The sequence below is a fragment of the Ranitomeya imitator genome, chromosome 1, assembly GCF_032444005.1.
Source record: "Ranitomeya imitator isolate aRanImi1 chromosome 1, aRanImi1.pri, whole genome shotgun sequence".
Taxonomy (NCBI): Eukaryota; Metazoa; Chordata; class Amphibia; order Anura; family Dendrobatidae; genus Ranitomeya; species Ranitomeya imitator.
This window is the reverse complement of record NC_091282.1, coordinates 1,104,504,941-1,104,524,732: the sequence shown is the minus strand read 5'-3', so window position 1 is coordinate 1,104,524,732 and position 19,792 is coordinate 1,104,504,941. Positions and strand designations below refer to the sequence as shown.

The 19,792-nt window shown below is 45.7% G+C and overlaps 1 protein-coding gene across 1 annotated transcript in view; it reads left to right on the top strand.

Annotated features, from left to right (window-relative positions):
* Window positions 1–19,792, top strand: part of LOC138656944 (EF-hand calcium-binding domain-containing protein 6-like) — a 303,716-nt gene that overhangs the window by 60,985 nt on the left and 222,939 nt on the right. Inside the window, exon 3 of the mRNA XM_069744319.1 lies at window positions 11,264–11,373. Coding sequence (XP_069600420.1) covers window positions 11,264–11,373 — 110 coding nt within the window. The remainder of the gene's footprint in view (window positions 1–11,263; window positions 11,374–19,792) is intronic.

The window sequence follows — 19,792 nt, the reverse complement described above, 5'->3', positions numbered from 1 at the left end:
CTTCTCTAAGATGGTCCATTTGGTGCCCTTGTCTAAATTGCCTTCCTCCTCTGATTTGGTGCCGTTGTTTTTCCAGCATGTGGTTCGTTTACATGGCATTCCAGAGAACATCGTTTCTGACAGAGGTTCCCAGTTTGTTTCGAGGTTTTGGCGAGACTTTTGTGCTAGAATGGGCATTGATTTGTCTTTTTCCTCGGCTTTCCATCCTCAGACAAATGGCCAGACTGAACGAACCAATCAGACCTTGGAAACATATCTGAGATGTTTTGTTTCTGCTGATCAGGATGATTGGGTGTCCTTTTTGCCTTTGGCTGAGTTCGCCCTTAATAATCGGGCCAGCTCGGCTACTTTGGTTTCGCCGTTTTTCTGCAATTCTGGGTTCCACCCTCGTTTCTCTTCAGGGCAGGTTGAGTCTTCGGACTGTCCTGGTGTGGATACTGTGGTGGATAGGTTGCAGCAGATTTGGACTCATGTAGTGGACAATCTGACTTTGTCCCAGGAGAAGGTTCAACGTTTCGCTAACCGCAGGCGCTGTGTGGGTCCCCGACTTCGTGTTGGGGATTTGGTTTGGTTGTCATCTCGTTATATTCCTATGAAGGTTTCCTCTCCTAAATTTAAGCCTCGTTTCATTGGTCCATATAGGATTTCTGAGGTTCTTAATCCTGTGTCTTTTCGTTTGACTCTTCCAGCTTCTTTTTCCATCCATAACGTGTTCCATAGGTCATTGTTGCGGAGATACGTGGCACCTGTGGTTCCATCTATTGATCCTCCTGCTCCGGTTTTGGTTGAAGGGGAATTGGAGTATATGGTGGAGAAGATTTTGGATTCTCGTGTTTCGAGACGGAAACTCCAGTATCTGGTTAAGTGGAAAGGTTATGGTCAGGAAGATAATTCCTGGGTCTTTGCCTCTGATGTCCATGCTGCCGATCTGGTTCGTGCCTTTCATGTGGCTCATCCTGGTCGGCCTGGGGGCTCTGGTGAGGGTTCGGTGACCCCTCCTCAAGGGGGGGGTACTGTTGTGAATTCTGTGGCCAAGCTCCCTCCTGTGGTCGAGAGTGGTACTTCGGCTGGTTCTGTCTTTGAGCTTCCTTTGGTGGATGGGAGTGGTACTGCGGCTTCTGAGTTTCCTTCCTCGGGTGATGAGGTTAAGTCGTTGGGTGCTGCTCTATTTAACTCCACCTGGTGCTTTGGTCCTGGCCTCCAGTCAATGTTCTAGTATTGGTCTTGCTTCCTCCTGGATCGTTCTTGTGGCCTGTCTGTCCTGCATAGGCTGGGTTTTGCTTGTGTTGTTTTTGTTTGCTGTTTTTTCTGTCCAGCTTGCTATATTGGTTTTTCTTGCTTGCTGGAAGCTCTGAGACGCAGAGGGAGCACCTCTGTACCGTTAGTCGGTGCGGAGGGTCTTTTTGCCCCTCTGCGTGGTTGTTTGTAGGTTTTTGTGTTGACCGCAAAGCTATCTTTCCTATCCTCGGTCTATTCAGTAAGTCGGGCCTCACTTTGCTAAATCTATTTCATCTCTGTGTTTGTATTTTCATCTTACTCACAGTCATTATATGTGGGGGGCTGCCTTTTCCTTTGGGGAATTTCTCTGAGGCAAGGTAGGCTTATTTTTCTATCTTCAGGGCTAGTTAGTTTCTCAGGCTGTGCCGAGTTGCATAGGGAGCGTTAGGCGCAATCCACGGCTACCTCTAGTGTGGTGTGTTAGGATTAGGGATTGCGGTCAGCAGAGTTCCCACGTCTCAGAGCTCGTCCTATGTTTTTGGTAATTGTCAGGTCACTTTGTGTGCTCTGAACTTCAATGTCCATTGTAGTTCTGAATTACCTGTTCATAACAGACAGAGCCTTGTGGTATCCCATTTGAAACACTTTTCCAATTGGATGTGCAACCATTTATTGCCACTCTGAGTATGATCACTGAGTCAGTTTTGAATCCACCTAACCGCAGTCTTGTCAGTCCCATACTTTGCCATTTTTCAATAAGGATAGTAGGAGATACTTTATCAAAATGCTTTGCTGAAGCCAAGATATACTATATCTACTGCATTTTCCTGAACCACCTAGTCAGTGATTCCATCATAGAAGGAAATTAGATTAGTCTGGCACGACTTGTTTGCTACAAACCCATGCTGCCTTCAGTTAATTACTGTATTCTTATCCAAGTACTTACATACATGCTGTTTAATAACTTGATCAAATATCTTTACTGGTATAGAAGTAAGTAATTTCCTGGCTCCATCTTCTTTCCTTTGTTGAAGATAGGGAAAACACGTCTCCTGTTTTCCAGGATTTTTCAAAGATTCTGGCTAGTGGTTCTGCAATTTCCTCTCATGAGATGAACGCTTCTCCTCAGGCTCCATTTTACAGTGTCATTGAGGGGTAGAACACTACTAGGACCTCACCATTGTCATTGACTGTGGTGTGAGCAGACATCCAGCCTGTGCCTAGCACATCTTTGACACCACCAAATCTCTCTCTTTAGCCTAAGAAAGGTGGACCTATGCAATAAAGAATTTTTGCTGACCTTTCTCGAACTGAAGACTGGCAACAGAGGAAGATAATGCAGAGCTTTGGATTATCAGGAGGTGGACAGAACACATGGGACAGGAAAAAAAAGCGGATGAAGGAGAAATATGATAAAGAAAATCAGGGAGTAGAGTGGAGAGAGCAGAGACAATTGTATAAGAAGGGAGAGGAGCAGAGCTGCCATTAGGGCAGTCCAGCTGGTATTGCTGTTTGTACTCCATACCTTCTGAAAAATATGGGGATCCATTTTGTTCCCGCTAAGTTATTAATGTCTCCTCACTAATATCGCATCAACAATGTTTCTATAGGCTTCAGAACCGAAGGCAGCAGCATTAGACATTGTTGCAAGCATACCAGGGCCAAGCAAACTGTTACGCCCAATGGAGGCACATGTGGATTTGTGGACCAACTGTGCCACTGGGCTGATTGTGCCCAGATAGGGGCATAGCTGAGCGGCTAACAGGTGTTCACAGGTGTTCACTGGAGCTCCTGATGGGGACACAGACTGGGCTGCAGGTTGCCACCAGATACCACTCCTGGGCAGAGCCCGTTACTGCAGCTGCTGACCCCAGGGGTCAGGTACACTGACTCTAATTAGGGCTAGGTTTATGTCCAGACTAGTAAGTTCTTTACAAAACATTTACTGACATGGATTCAAACTCGGTTCAGACACGCTGGTCTAGGATATTGGATCAAAGTTTGGCTGCTCACAGACAAAGGGACAAGGTTCAGGAACTGGCCTCTCTGGGACCAGAGAACGTAGTTCAGGCACTGGCCGCTCAGGAACCTTGGAACGAAGTTCAGTCACTGGGTGCTCAGAGACCAGGGGATGAGGCTCAGGCACTGACCACTATGGGACCAGGGGACGAGGTTCAGGCACTAGCCGTTCTAGGACCAGGGGACAAAGTTCAAGCACTGGCTGCTCCAGGACCAAGGGACGATGTTGGCCGCTCAGGGACCAAGGCACGAGGTTCAGGCACTGGCAGATCTGGGACCAGGGGAGGAGGTTCAGACACTGACCTCTCTGGGGCCAGGGGACTTCGGATACAGGAATGGCCAGACTGGGACCATGGATACAGGTTCAGGGCACTGGCTGCATCGGTACCAGGGTACCTCACAACTCAGTAGTATTATTTGACCAAGAAGGAGAGTTATGGGGTGCTACGCCAGATGGCCTGGCCTCCACAGTCACCAGACCTGGACCCAATCGAGATGGTTTGGGGTGAGCTGGACCGTAGAGTGAAGGCAAAAGGGCCAACAAGTGCTAAGCATCTCTGGGAACTCCTTCAAGATTGCTGGAAGACCATTTCCAGTGACTACCTCTTGAAGCTCATCAAGAGAATGCCAAGACTGTGCAAAGCAGTCATCAAAGCAAAAGGTGGCTACTTTGAAGAACCTAGAATATAACACATAATTTCAGTTGTTTCACACTTTTTGTTAAGTATATAATTCTACATGTGTTAATTCATAGCTTTGATGCCTTCAGTGTGAATGTACAATTTTTATAGTCATGAAAATACAGAAAAATCTTTAAGTGAGAAGGTGTGCCCAAACTTTTGGTCTGTACTGTATATTCATATATGCAGTATATATTCATTTGTATACATATTTCTGTGTTATTTTCAGTCACTATTCTGCATCAATGCTTCTCAAAGTGTGAGACTGAGCTGCAGTCTCTATTTTCATGGCATTAAAGGGTCTTTCCCATAATAAGTTTTTCATCATTATCGGCTTGCTCTTGGTAAAACTAATGAGCTCAGCATTACACCTATCCCCTTCCTCCACTGCTCACAGCAGAGTTTAAACTCGTTGAGTGCAATGTGAGAAAACCTCGCATTGCCCTCGCTGCAATGTTAGTAAATTAGGCAGTGCTCATCTGTGAGTTTTTCCTAACCTGGAAATGGGGTGAGGAAAAATTACCAGTATGCTGCATATGGCCCCTTAAAATGGCCGAGACTCAGCAATGAAAGCCAATGGGAACACGAAAAAAAAATCGCACGGTACATGGACCATGTGCATTCGGTGTGGTTATTTGTGCACACATGTCATAGGAAACCCGACATTTCATTAGCCGAGTACAGTAAATTCAGACCGTGAACTGTCAGAATAGAATCGATATATAGATAGAATAGATAGAAAGATGTCCGTGAGATATATGAATAATGCAGTGCGTGTGTATTTTACTGCAAATGTATTTATCTAATAAATAAATCAAAGAAAAAAATGGCATGGGGTCCCCCTTATTTTTAATACACAGTTGAGGGAAAGCAGACAGCTGGGGGCTGGTGTTATTATTCTGGGAAGAGGCCACTATTGATGAAGCTTCCCAAGCTATTAATATCAGCTCACAGCTGAATGCGTAGCCCTTACTAGTTATTAAAATGGGGTGACCCCCCCCAAACAAATTACCTGGGGTCCTCCTTATTTTTAATAACTAGTAAAGATTAAGGAGACAGCTGCAGACTTTTATTAATAGCTTGGGAAGGGGCTGTTGATATTGGCCCCCTCCAAGACTAATAGCACCAGCCGACAGAGAATTGGCGATTCCATTAGATGCACCAATTTGGTGCTTAGCCTCGGCTCTTCCCACTTGTGTCGTGCGTTGGTAAAGTGGGATAATAGTTTTGGGTTTGATATCAGGTGTTTTATGTCCGCTGACATCAAACCCAGAGGTTAGTAATGGAGACATGTCTATCAGACACCCCCATTACTAACCTTGTAGTCAAAAGTAATAAAGACACACTGAGAAAAGTCTGCTAATTGAAAAAAGCAGTTCCTGACACTCTTTTAGCCATTTATTCCCATAGAAATCAAAGTTACACTCACCTGTCCCTCGTAATTCCATAATAAAGAGGTCCCACTACGATCCCCAACTCTGTTATATCAGGATGTTGTGGTGAGTGGTGACATCAGTTACGTGACCGCTCACCACGCCAGCCGGAACACAGGGAGAGTACCGTGAGAACCTGGCTGCAGTGACGAGTGGTTATCGATGTTGACGATGGTTATCGCAGGTCACAAACTGTAGTTTCCATGGTAAACTCTATGAACTGCGGTAACCTTACTGATGTCAACGCTCGCAGCATGAGAAATGTAATAGTAATCCAATAAAATATAGGAAAACAGTCATGGATCACAAAAGATTAATCCATAACAGAGCAATTCACATTGGGTTCAAGGTGCACCAAGTACAAAGTGTCACGTGTAGTGTTGAGCATTCCGATACCGCAAGTATCGGGTATCGGCCGATACTTGCGGTATCGGAATTCCGATACCGAGATCCGATACTTTTGTGGTATCGGGTATCGGTATCGGATCCATAGTGAGGTGTAAAATAAAGAATTAAAATAAAAAATATTGATATATTCACCTCTCCGGCGGCCCCTGGACATCACCACGGGTAACCGGCAGGCTTCTTTGTTTAAAATGAGCGCGTTTAGGACCTGAGGAATGACGTCGCGGCTTCTGATTGGTTGCGTGCCGCCCATGTGACCGCCACGCGACCAATCAGGAGCCGCGACGTCATTCCTCAGGTCCTAAATTCCTAGAATGAGCGCGTTTAGGACCTGAGGAATGACGTCGCGGCTTCTGATTGGTCGCGTGCCGCCCATGTGACCGCCACGCGACCAATCAGAAGCCGCGACGTCATTCTCAGGCACTAAACTCCTCATTCTAGGAATTTAGGACCTGAGGAATGACGTCGCGGCTTCTGATTGGTCGCGTGGCGGTCACATGGGCGGCACGCGACCAATCAGAAGCCGCGACGTCATTCCTCAGGTCCTAAACGCGCGCATTTTAAACAAAGAAGCCTGCCGGTTACCCGCGGTGATGTCCAGGGGCCGCCGGAGAGGTGAATATATCAATATTTTTTATTTTAATTCTTTATTTTACACATTAATATGGATCCCAGGGCCTGAAGGAGAGTTTCCTCTCCTTCAGACCCTGGGAACCATCAGGATACCTTCCGATACTTGGTGTCCCATTGACTTGTATTGGTATCGGATATCGGTATCGGCGATATCCGATACTTTTCGGGTATCGGCCGATACTATCCGATACCGATACTTTCAAGTATCGGACGGTATCGCTCAACACTAGTCACGTGGTGAGCCAAGTGATGGTGGAGCGATCAAACGAGATCGCAGTGTTCCGGTGGCACAGAGAAGAATCGTGCAAGGAGGGGGCTCCCTGCATGCTTCTTTGACACCATCAGAACAACGCAATGTGATCGCGTAGTTCCGAGGGTCTCCTCCCTGCAGGCCCCCGGATCCAAGATGGCCGCAGGGTCCTTCCGGGTCCTGCAGGGAGGTGGCTTGTCAGTGCCTGCTGAGAGCAGGCGCTGGGAAGCCTCCTACACTGCTTGTCAGATCGCTGATCTGACACAATGCTCTGCAAAATGTCAGATCAGCGATCTGACTTTACACAGGGATGTCCCACCCTGGGATAATGAGAAAAAGAAAAAAAAAGTGAACAGGTGTAAAAAAAAAAATTATTTAAATTCCTAAATAAAGAAAAATAAATAAATATTTTTCACAAAAAATACATTTCTTTATGTAAATAAAAAAACAATAAACGTACACATATTTAGTATCGCCGCATGGGTAACGACCCAACCTATAAAACTGTCCGACTAGTTAACCCCTTCAGTAAACACAGAAAAAAAAAACAAGGCAAAAAACAATGCTTTATCATCATACCGCCAAACAAAAAGTAGAATAACACGCTATCAAAAAGATGGATATAAATAAACATGGTACCGCTGAAAACGTCATCTTGTCCCGCAAACAACGAGCCACCACACAGCATCATCAGCAAAAAAATAAAAAGGTTATAACCAGGGGTGAACCTAGCCTCTCTGCTGCCTGAGGCAAATGGAAAAATGGCGCCTCCCCACCCCCCACACACACAGTCCCTGCTGGAGGGGGGGCGGGAAGGAGGGAGGGAGGAGGGGGGGCGGGCACTTGACCCCGGAGTTTTATTAACAAAACAAACAAAAAAAACCTAGCAGCGCAAATCCAGTTACCGAATATACTCGAGTATAAGCCGACCCGAGTATAAGCCGACCCCCCTAATTTTGCCACAAAAAAACTGGGAAAACTTAATGACTCGAGTATAAGCCTAGGGTGGAAAATGCAGCAGCTACCGGTAAATTTCAAAAGTAAAAATAGATACCATTAAAAGTAAAATTAATTGAGACATCAGTAGGTTAAGTGTTTTTGAATATCCATATTGAATCAGGAGCCCCATATAATGCTCCATACAGTTTGATGGGCCCCATTAGATGCTCCATATTAAAATGTGCCCCATATAATCCTGCATAAAGGGTAATAAGGGCCCCATAAGATGCTCCATAGAGATATTTGCCCCATATAGTGCTGCACAAGCGTTATGGCCCCATAAGATGCTCCGTACAGTCACTTGCCCCTTATAGTGCTGCACAGTGTTATGGCCCCATAAGATGCTCCGCACAGCCACTTGCCCCTTATAATGCTGCACAAGTGTTATGGCCCCATAAGATGCTCCGCACAGCCACTTGCCCCTTATAGTGCTGCACAAGTGTTATGGCCCCATAAGATGCTCCGCACAGCCACTTGCCCCTTATAGTGCTGCACAAGTGTTATGGCCCCATAAGATGCTCTGTACAGCTACTTGCCCCTTATAATGCTGCACAAGTGTTATGGCCCCATAAGATGCTCCGCACAGCCACTTGCCCCTTATAGTGCTGCACAAGTGTTATGGCCCCATAAGATGCTCCGCACAGCCACTTGCCCCTTATAGTGCTGCACAAGTGTTATGGCCCCATAAGATGCTCCGTATAGCCACTTGCCCCATATAATGCTGCACAAGAGTTATGGCCCCATAAGATGCTCCGTACAGTCACTTGCCCCATATAGTGCTGCACAAATGTTATGGCCCCATAAGATGATCCATACAGTCACTTGCCCCATATAATGTTGCACAAGAGTTATGGCTCCATAAGATGCTCCGTATAGTCACTTGCCCCTTATAGTGCTGCACAAGTGTTATGGCCCCATAAGATGCTCCGTACAGTCACTTGCCCCATATAGTGCTGCACAAGTGTTATGGCCCCATAAGATTCTCCGTACAGTCACTTGCCCCATATAGTGCTGCACAAATGTTATGGCCCCATAAGATGCTCCGTACAGTCACTTGCCCTATATAATGCTGCACAAGTGTTATGGCCCCATAAGATGCTCCGTATAGTCACTTGCCCCATATAGTGCTGCACAAGTGTTATGGCCCTATAAGATGCTCCACACGGCCACTTGCCCCTTATAGTGCTGCACAAGTGTTATGGCCCCATAAGATGCTCCGTACAGCCACTTGCCCCTTTGCTGCACAAGTGTTATGGCCCCATAAGATGCTCCGTATAGCCACTTGCCCCATATAATGCTGCACCAGAGTTATGGCCCCATAAGATGCTCCGTATAGTCACTTGCCCCATATGCTTTTGCTGCGATAAAAAAAAAAAATCACATACTCACCTCTCTTCGCTCAGGACCCCGGCATTTTCAATATTTACCTGCTCCTTGTGCGGCTCCGTCATCGGCACTGACGTTCAGCAGAGGGCGCGCACTGACTATGTCACCGCGCCCTCTGACCTGAGCGTCACTGCCAGAGGACGCTGAAGACAGAGCGGCACTGGAACGAGGAGAGGTAAATATCGCGCAGTGCTGCGCTCCCCCTCCCTGTATACTCACCTGCTCCTGGCGCTGCATCCCTGCTTCTTCCACCGCTGCATCTTCTTCCTGTATTGAGCGGTCACAGTTACCGCTCATTACAGAAATTAATATGCGGCTCCACCTCTATGGGAGGTGGAGCCGCATATTCATTTCTGTAATGAGTGGTACCATGTGACCGCTCAGTGCAGGAAGAATCTACAGCGCTGGAAGAAGCAGGGACGTGCAGGGACCGCGCCCGGAGTAGGGGAGTATAATTAAACAGCCCCCCCTCCCCTGCCGACCCCCGGGTATGACTTGAGTATAAGCCGAGAGGGGGACTTTCAGCCCAAAAAAATGGGCTGAAAATCTCAGCTTATACTCGAGTATATTCGGTACTACAGAATCTGCCGCCCCCTCTCTTCTGCCGCCTGAGCCAAAGAGCTCAAATCGCCTCATGGTAGCAGCGTCACTGGTTATAACCCTCAGAATAAAGCGATGCAAAAATAATAATTTTTTATATAAAATAGTTTTTATTGTATAAAACCTCCAAAACATAAAAAAGATATAAATGAGGTATCACTGTAATCATACTGACCCGAAGAGTAAAACTGCTTTATCAATTTTACCACACGCAGAACGGTATAAATGCCCCACTCAAAAGAAATTCATGAATTGCTGTTTTTTGTTCATTCTGCCTCCCAAAAATCGTAATAAAAGCCATCAAAAAATGTCATGTGCCAGAAAATAGAACCAATAAAAACATCATCTGGTCCCGCAAAAAGCAAGACCTCACATAACTCTGTGGGCCAAAACATAGAAATATTATAGCTATCAAAATGTGGTGATGCAAAAACTGTTTTTTGCAATAAAAAGCATCTTTTAGTGTGTGACAGCTGCCAAACAAAACCCCACTAAAAACCCTGCTATTAATAGTAAATCAAACTCCCTTCATCACCCCCTTAGTTAGGGAAAAATAATAATAAAAAAATGTATTTATTTATTTTTTCCCATTGGGGCTAAAGTTAGGGTTGGGGCTAAAGTTAGGGTTAGGGTTGGGGCTAGAGATGGGGTCAGGGTTTGGATTATGTTTAAGGTTGGGATTAGGGTTGAGGGTGTGTCAGGGTTTGGGGTGTGGTTGGGATTAGGATTAGGGGTGTGCTGGGTTAGGGGTGTGTTGGGGTTAGGGGTGTGGTTAGGGTTGGGATTGGGGTTAGGGGCGTGTTTGGGTTAGGGTTGGAGTTAGAATTGGGGAGTTTCCACTGTTTAGGCACATCAGGGGCTCTCCAAACACGATATGGCATCCGATCTCAATTCCAGCCAATTCTGGGATGAAAAAGTAAAACAGTGCTCCTTCCCTTCCGAGCTCTGCAGTGGTTTACCTCCACATATGGGGTATCAGCGTACTCAGGACAATTTGCACAACAACTTTTTCGGTCCAATTTCTCCTGTTACCCTTGGGAAAATAAAAATTGGGGAGCTAAAAAATCATTTTTATTAGAAAAAAATATTTTCATTTTCACGGCTCTGAGTTATAAACTTTAGTTAAACACTTTGGTGTTCAAAGTTCTCACAACACATCTAGATAAGTTTCTTGGGGGGTCTAGTTTCCAATATGGGGCCACTTATGGAGGGTTTCTACTGTTTAGGTACATCAGGGGCTCTGCAAACGCAATGGGACGCCCGCAGACCAATCCATCTAAGTCTGCATTCCAAATGGCTCCAGGATCTTTATTCAGGGAAGCTGCCCTAACACAGGGTTTTTGAGCTCCCCTCCTGGCCTGGATTTGGAAGGTTTTGTGTGTGTGATAACCTGCCAAAGGGAATCTCACTTGTCTCAAGACATACCACTACCCTCCCCAAGAGGAAGGCAGCACTACTGTGGTACCCGAACTCCTGGGGTGCCATAGGCCCAATGTCCGACACTGTTTGCAGTGGTACTTGTTCTGCCTCAGAATATTTAGAACATCCTGCTAAATCTGGAAGATGGATGAAGCATGAAAACAACAGCTGATCATAACATTACATTGTCCTGAGTTGACATTTTTTTTCTCTATACACAGGTCAAAGGGCTGATATCGGGAGTCGTTCTGAAAGTAGAGTGAGCACTGCAACCAGCACGTCTACTTTTGTTTCTCGGCCTGGAACTCAGCTCAGACTTGAAGTGGATGAGGTAAAATTCCAATATGCTTTTCACTGCAGTTGCAGTGATTCTGTCAGAAGGATCAACACTGTATTTTTTTCTGGATAGCTTATCAAAAAATCATGGACAGACAATATTTTTTAAGGATACATTATAAAACCAGAATAAATCATTAAAGTGGTTGTCCACTACTAGGACAACCCCTTCTTGAACTAAATGTTTGACCCCGATAAAATAAAAAAAACTATACTCACCTCCTGTGCTGGTGCCGTTCCAGCGGTGTCATCACTCGCGGTCCTGGAGTTCTCATGCGGCATTGTGAAACGTGGTGCCAGGCGCCCAATCAGTGTTTGTATCACTGTCTCTGTCTTTGGATTGAACATGAAGAGGAATACCCGGCTGCAACTGATCCCTGACTTCCTCTTCATGTTCAATCCGTACAAATGCAGGGACAGCGACACCAGCTGGAACACAACACCGCACAAGAGCTCTGGGAACGTGAGTGCTGACATCGCTGGAACGGTGCCAGTAAAGGAGGTGAGTATAGGCTTTTTTACTTTATCGGGGCCAAATATTTAGTTCAAGAAGGGGTTGTTCTACCAGTGCAAAATTCCTTTAAGATTATCAGGGATCCATGACCATAGCCTATAATCTACTATATAATTGTCTAAGGGTCACTTTCGTCAGTCCTTCTGTCTGTTTGTCTGTCACGGTTATTCATTCGCTGATTGGTCTCGCCAGCTGCCTGTTATGGCTGCCGCGACCAATCAGCGACGGGCACAGTCTGGAAGAAAATGGCCGCTCCTTACTCCCCGCAGTCAGTGCCTGTCGCCCGCATACTCCCCTCCGGTCACCGCTAACACAGGTTTAATGCCGGTGGTAACGCACTCCGTTAATGCCGCTATTAACCCTGTGTGTCCCCAACTTTTTACTATTGACGCTGCCTATGCGGCATCAATACTAAAAAATGTAATGTTAAAAATAATAAAAAAAAAAAAAAACCTGCTATACTCACCCTCCGTAGTCGCTCGTGCCGGTCGCCATCTTCTGTTGCAGGTTCCGGTGGCAAAGATGGTATGGGAGAAGGACCTGCCATGACGTCATGGTCATGTGACCGCGACGTGATCACAAGCCCTGGGCGCCTGCGCGAGAAGGACCTGCCATGACGTCACGGTCATGTGACCGCGACGTCATCACAGGCCCTGCGTGCCTGCGCTAGAAAGACCTGCCATGATGTCACGGTCATGTGACCGCGACGTCATCACAGGTCCTCCGCTCATACCAACCCTGGGACCGGAAGCTGCCGTGGACTACAAGGGGCCCTCGGAAAAGTGAGTATATGTTTATTTTTCATTTTTTAAACTGTGACAAACCTGGCTGGGCAATATACTACGTGACTGGGCAATATACTACATGACTGGCCGATATACTACGTGGTTCTGTGCTGTATACTACTTCGCTGTGCAATATACTACGTGGCTGGGCAATATACTACGTGATGGCCAATATACTACGTGGCTCTGTGCTGTATACTACGTCACTGGGCAATATACTACGTAACTGGGCAATATACTACGTGACTAGCCAATATACTACGTGGCTCTGTGCTGTATACTACGTCACTGGGCAATATACTACGTAACTGGGCAATATACTACGTAACTGGGCAATATACTACGTGGCTCTGTGCTGTATACTTCATCACTAGGCAATATACTACGTCACTAGGCAATATACTACGTAACTGGGCAATATACTACGTGGCTCTGTGCTGTATACTTCGTCACTAGGCAATATACTTCGTCACTAGGCAATATACTACGTCACTGGGCAATATACTACGTGGTTGGGCAATATACTACGTGGCTGGGCAATATACTACGTGACTGGGCAGTATACTACGTGACTGGGCAATATACTACGTGGCTGGGCAATATACTACGTGGCTGGCCAATATACTACGAAACTGGGCAATATACTACGTGGCTGGGCAATATACTATGTGGTTGGGCAATATACTACGTTGCTGGGCAATATACTACGTCACTGGGCAATATACCACATGGCTGGGCAATATACTACGTGGTTGGGCAATATACTACATGACTGTGCAATATACTACGTGGCTGGGCAATATACTACGTGGCTGGTCAATATACTACGTGGCTGGGCAATATACTACGTGGGCTGTGCAATATACTACGTGGCTGGGCAATATACTGCGTGGCTGGGCAATATACTACGTGGCTGGTCAATATACTACGTGGCTGGGCAATATACTACGTGGGCTGTGCAATATACTACGTGACTGGGCAATATACTACATGACTGGCCGATATACTACGTGGTTCTGTGCTGTATACTACTTCGCTGTGCAATATACTACGTGGCTGGGCAATATACTACGTGACTGGCCAATTAACTACGTGGCTCTGTGCTGTATACTACGTCACTGGGCAATATACTACGTAACTGGGCAATATACTACGTGACTGGCCAATATACTACGTGGCTCTGTGCTGTATACTATGTCGCTGTGCAATATACTACGTGGCTCTGTGCTGTATACTACGTCACTGGGCAATATACTACGTAACTGGGCAATATACTACGTAACTGGGCAATATACTACGTGGCTCTGTGCTGTATACTTCATCACTAGGCAATATACTACGTCACTAGGCAATATACTACGTAACTGGGCAATATACTACGTGGCTCTGTGCTGTATACTTCGTCACTAGGCAATATACTTCGTCACTAGGCAATATAATACGTCACTGGGCAATATACTACGTGGTTGGGCAATATACTACGTGGCTGGGCAATATACTACGTGACTGGGCAGTATACTACGTGACTGGGCAATATACTACGTGGCTGGGCAATATACTACGTGGCTGGCCAATATACTACGAAACTGGGCAATATACTACGTGGCTGGGCAATATACTATGTGGTTGGGCAATATACTACGTTGCTGGGCAATATACTACGTCACTGGGCAATATACCACATGGCTGGGCAATATACTACGTGGTTGGGCAATATACTACATGACTGTGCAATATACTACGTGGCTGGGCAATATACTACGTGGTAGGTCAATATACTACGTGGCTGGGCAATATACTACGTGGGCTGTGCAATATACTATGTGGCTGGGCAATATACTGCGTGGCTGGGCAATATACTACGTGGACATGCATATTCTAGAATACCCGATGCGTTAGAATCGGGCTACCATCTAGTTATGATATAAAGACATGAAGTGCAGTCACTGTCAAAGGATAATTACTGTCAAAATAAATTGTTGAAGTTTCTTCAGCTTCGAAAAAATTAAGGAAACCACGTTTCTTTTACAGACAGGGCAAAAGTGATCAGTTTTTACTGACTCTCCTGGAACTTCTGGCAATCCTGGTGAGATATCAGGCTCCTTTCATGGAATTTCGGCTGTGCTCAGATTGCCACTGTCTTAGCTTCTGTGCAGAGTCCTGCCCTTCTATGTACACTGGCTTCATGGCCCCAACTTTCTCCTGCATGACTAGGCGGCACTTGTTCAGAACGAAGTCTAACGTGAGTCTGTCACCTCAAAAACATTTTTTAAACCAACAATATGGTCAGATGGGCAAATAAAGTTGCTTCTGCACCCTTGACGATACCACCACTGCTTATTGTCCAGTCCTTATTAAGACTGAAACCTCACCCTTCTGTTCTTTAGTTTTGTAGTTGTACTATAACCTATAATACGGTAAGTCTTTATTATATGTATATATATATATATATATTACAGCTCTGGCAAAAATTAAGAGACCGCCACATCAAAACCCTGTCATGGGCAGCCCAATCTCCAGACCTGAACTGCTTTAAAAACCTCTGGAATGTAATCAAGATGATGATGGATAGTCACAAGCCATCAAACAAAGAAGAACTGCTTACATTTTTGCGCCAGGAGCAATGTGAAAGACTGGTGGAAAGCATGCCAAGACGCATTCCACAAAATATTGATTTCTGGACTCTTCCTGGGTTAAAACATTAGTATTGTTGTTTCTATATGATTATGAACTTGTTTTTTTTGCATTATTTAAGGTCTGAAACCACTGTTTTTTTTTTTAAATTTTGGCCATTTTTCTTTGTCAGAAAAAAAAATGCAAAAGTTATTGCTTGGAAATTCAGAGACATGTTGTGAGAAGTTAATAGAATAAAAGAACAATTTACATTTTATTCAAAAATATACCTATAGAGAGAAAAATCAGACAAACTGAACATTTTGCAGTGGTCTCTTAATTCTTTTCAGAGCTGTATATACAGTATATATATATATATATATAATATTTTATAACCTTTTTGTATATATTGTCACAGATTCCTTGAAGAAAACTTTTTGGTTGAAATATTAGAATATTATCTGATTACTGTATTCACTACCGTAACTATCAAAAACATTCAAGGGTCATACAAGCACCGCATCTGCATGAGGCTATATTCATTTAGCGTTTTTTCTCAAGACCTTTGTTTGGACTTTTGTCCAAACCCTCACAAAACTGGGTTTGTGCATATGCCCCGACAGGGCCCTTGACTATAATGATGCAGAATTGTGCTCTTTCGTGCATCATTTTAACCTATATACACCTACTGTACTGTAAACAGGCAGCAAGACGTAGTCAACTACATCTTGCTGCCCGGCTTCAATACGCCTATACGGACAAAAATTATACACGACAGAAAGCCCTGTCAGAGACACTATCACTATGTGATTGCATGTAAATAGGGTTAGGACCCTAACTATCCCTGCTCCCAAAACTACAGTGCCTTGCGAAAGTATTCGGCCCCCTGGAACTTTACAACCTTTTCCCACATATCATGCTTCAAACATAAAGATACCAAATGTAAATTTTTGGTGAAGAATAAACAACAAGTGGGACGCAATTGTAAAGGTGAACGAAATTTAACATAACAGTTAATGCAACATGTAATTGGTAACCCACAGTGCTCGTGCTGGCACACTGAAACAGATCTACCACCATATAACAACCATTTCACTCAGCAGCAGTAGAAGAGGTAGCCGAATACCACACTTTCTTTTCAGGCAGCCATCACTTTGGCCAAGTGATCACTGTCAATCCACATAAGGGGAGTCAGCCAGGCATGGCAGTTGAGGGGCGTAACAGTGCACTAAGTGCTTTTGACCATGCTAATTTGATACCCTCATTTGTATATTAAACAAACTGCTTTTAATGCACATCAAAAGGGATGCTTATTACACTACTGGTATGACAAGTAAGTTGGTGTTTAAAGGGGCTGTCAACTATATAAAGCACCACTTAACCATTTTATTTTCCTATTGTAGCGCTGGAGTGGTGCTACTATGGTGGAAAATTTGGACCTGCGCACCCTCCTGCATGTTGGTCAGATGTATGGGCCCTTGAAGCATTCTAGAGTCTATAATAACATGCATGTTCACCCCCTATGCAATAATGTCCCCATCGTAGCCTCTATCTTGTAATAATGTCTTTCATTCTAGGCCCCCTCCTGTCGCCAATCCTGTGCCCCTTCCTATTATAATATCATTTGTCCTGGACCTCTTCCTGGTGTAATGTCCCCTATCATGTGCCTCATTCTGGAATAATTAACCCCATCCTGAGCTCCATTCTGATATAATGACCCCTATCCTGGTCCCCTTTGTGGTGTTATATCCTCCATCCTCGGCTACTTCCTTGTATACCTTGTATACTGACCCCCAACCTGTGCCCCTTATTTGTATAATGTCCCCCATTCTGGGCCCCTTTCTTGTATAATGTTCTGTATCCTAGGCCTCTTCTTTGTATAATGCCCCCCATTCTGGGCCCCTTTCTTGTATAATGCTGCTCATCTTGGCCCCCTTCCTTGTATGATTCTCCCCATCCTGGGCCCCTTCCATTTAAAGGGAACCTGTCACCCCGTTTTTTCAGTAGGAGATAAAAATACCGTTAAATAGGGCCTGAGCTGTGCTTTACAATAGGGTATTTTTTGTCCCCTGATTCCCTATCTATGCTGCCGAAATACCTTACAAAAGTGGCCTTTTTCGCCTGTCAATCAGGCTGGTCAGGTCGGATGGGCGTGGTCACAGCGCTGTTTCTCCCCCACATCTTGCTTATGTTCCCGTTGGTGGCGTAGTGCTTCTCGCATGCGCAAGTGCCGAATGCACTGCGCGGCATCCCGCGGCCATTTTCCTGAAGCCCCGGGTAGCAGGAGACTCCATCTGCGCACGCGCGGCCTCAGGAAGATGGCCGCGCCCACCGAGAAACCGCTGAATAGCGGCGAGCGCGCTCTTTTTCTACAGCTGCGCAGTGCATTCGGCACTTGCGCATGCGAGAAGCACTACGCCACCAAGGGGAACATAAGCAAGATGTGGGGGAGAAACAGCGCTGTGACCACGCCCATCCGACCTGACCAGCCTGATTGACAGGCGAAAAAGGCCACTTTTGTAAGGTATTTCGGCAGCATAGGTAAAGCACAGCTCAGGCCCTATTTAACGGTATTTTTATCTCCTACTGAAAAAACGGGGGTGACAGGTTCCCTTTAAAATGCTCAGCATTCCTGGGAACATTTTTAGTATGATGTGTCCCATCCTGGGCCCCTTCCTTGTATAATTCTCCCAATTCCACGTCTTGGTATAATGTTCTGACAATCTTTTCCAATACATTAAATTAAAAAAAATAAACAAGTCTTACTTTCCGCCGATCTCACGACGTGCAGTGTCATCTTCTGTAGCTGACTTGGGCAGGCAATTACATCACTGCCATGCGCCACTCGTTACTGGCACGCTGATCTCAGTTGCCGGCCTCTGACTGACCAGTGGCATGTATTGTAGTATTGGGACTCAGCAGTTCCCTGTACAGTAGGGTGCCAAGGAATAATGAACTTTGCAAATTGGTAAGTCTTACCCCTCAAATGTGTTCCTTTTGGCATGTAAAATATGTTGACATTAAATTTAGATTTACCACTTGCTCAAGGCATCTGAATTATTCCATGTTTCTCATTTTCCACAATATTGTACACACAAAAACCACTCAGTTTGTCATCATATCTTTAATAGAATATACTATTTATAATTCAAAAAACATAAAATGGCAGTAAGCATTCTATTACAGTAAAATATGCGACGCACCCCCGTTGGCAGTGGGGGTACTCGGTACCGGGTCCTTCGGTTCGCAGGGGGATGTCACGGTGGCTGACCCGGTCCGTGGCCCTCGGGACGTCCGTGTTAAAGGGAAAGGTCTTTAAAGGGATATGTTCGTGACGCCACCTGTGGTATTCGGTCAGGGTGACCGACGCTGCATTAAGGGGTCCGCTGGGGTGATGTTATGGCAGCTAGATGGTATACCTTCCCACAGGTGAAGTATGTCCCCAGGGCTTCCCAGTGTGTAGACGGTGGATGGTGAGAGGCGCAGTGAAGAACGAGGACACAAGGTTGCAGTTTCTTTACCTTTTACTGAAGGCTTCAGCATCCACAGTCCAGAGCACAGACCACGGGGCAGGCAGGGTCCGGCCGGTTTGGAGGAAAGTCCAGAGTCCCCTTGTCCAGATAGAAATCAGTAGCCTTCCTCTAGTGCCATGGTTTTGTAGTACCTTACTGCTAAGCCTCTCATAAGGTCCTCACAGATGTTGTAGATGTTATGTCTCTCTCTCTGTCCCCCAGATGGATAGGACAAACCCGTATGACCTGTGGCTTGAGGCGTTTTACAGGGACTCTATCATGCCCCAGCCTCTAAGCGGTGCCACCTTGCCTCCTGCAAAGAGGTCGGACAGGTAAAGTGGAAATAGCTGTCCTGCCGGTCTCTGAAGTAAAGCATAAAGGTCCTTACTCCCTCGGTGTGCCGGCTACCGGATTTCTGCGCCTCAGAAGGAGGTAGCCTGCTCCTGGCTGGTCTCCCTCTGATATCCTCTTCTTTGCTCTGACTTCCTTTACGTTTGCTGCAGTATGTTCTGCTTCCTTTCCCTCTGTCTCCCTGACAGGAACAGTAAAAATATCTAATGTTAAAAATAATAAAAAAATAAAAAATAGTTACATACTCACCCTCGGTTGGCCCCCTGATCGAAGCGACTGGTTACCGATGCTCCTCGCGACACCCTGGTGACAGCTCCATGCATTGCGGTCTCGCGAGATGATTACGTGCGGTCTCGGGAGACCGCTACGTAATCATCTCGCGACACCGCAATGTACTCTTCAGACCGGAGCGCGCGACGAGCATCGGTAACTGGCTGCTTTGATCCGGAAGGTGAGTATGTAACTATTATTTTAATTCTTTTTTTTAACAGGGATATGGTGCATACTACGTGACTGGCCAATATACTACGTGACTGTGTTGTATACTACGTGGCTCTGTGCTGTATACTACGTGACTGGGCAATATACTATGTGGCTGGGCAATATACTATGTGGCTGGGCAATATACTATGTGGCTGG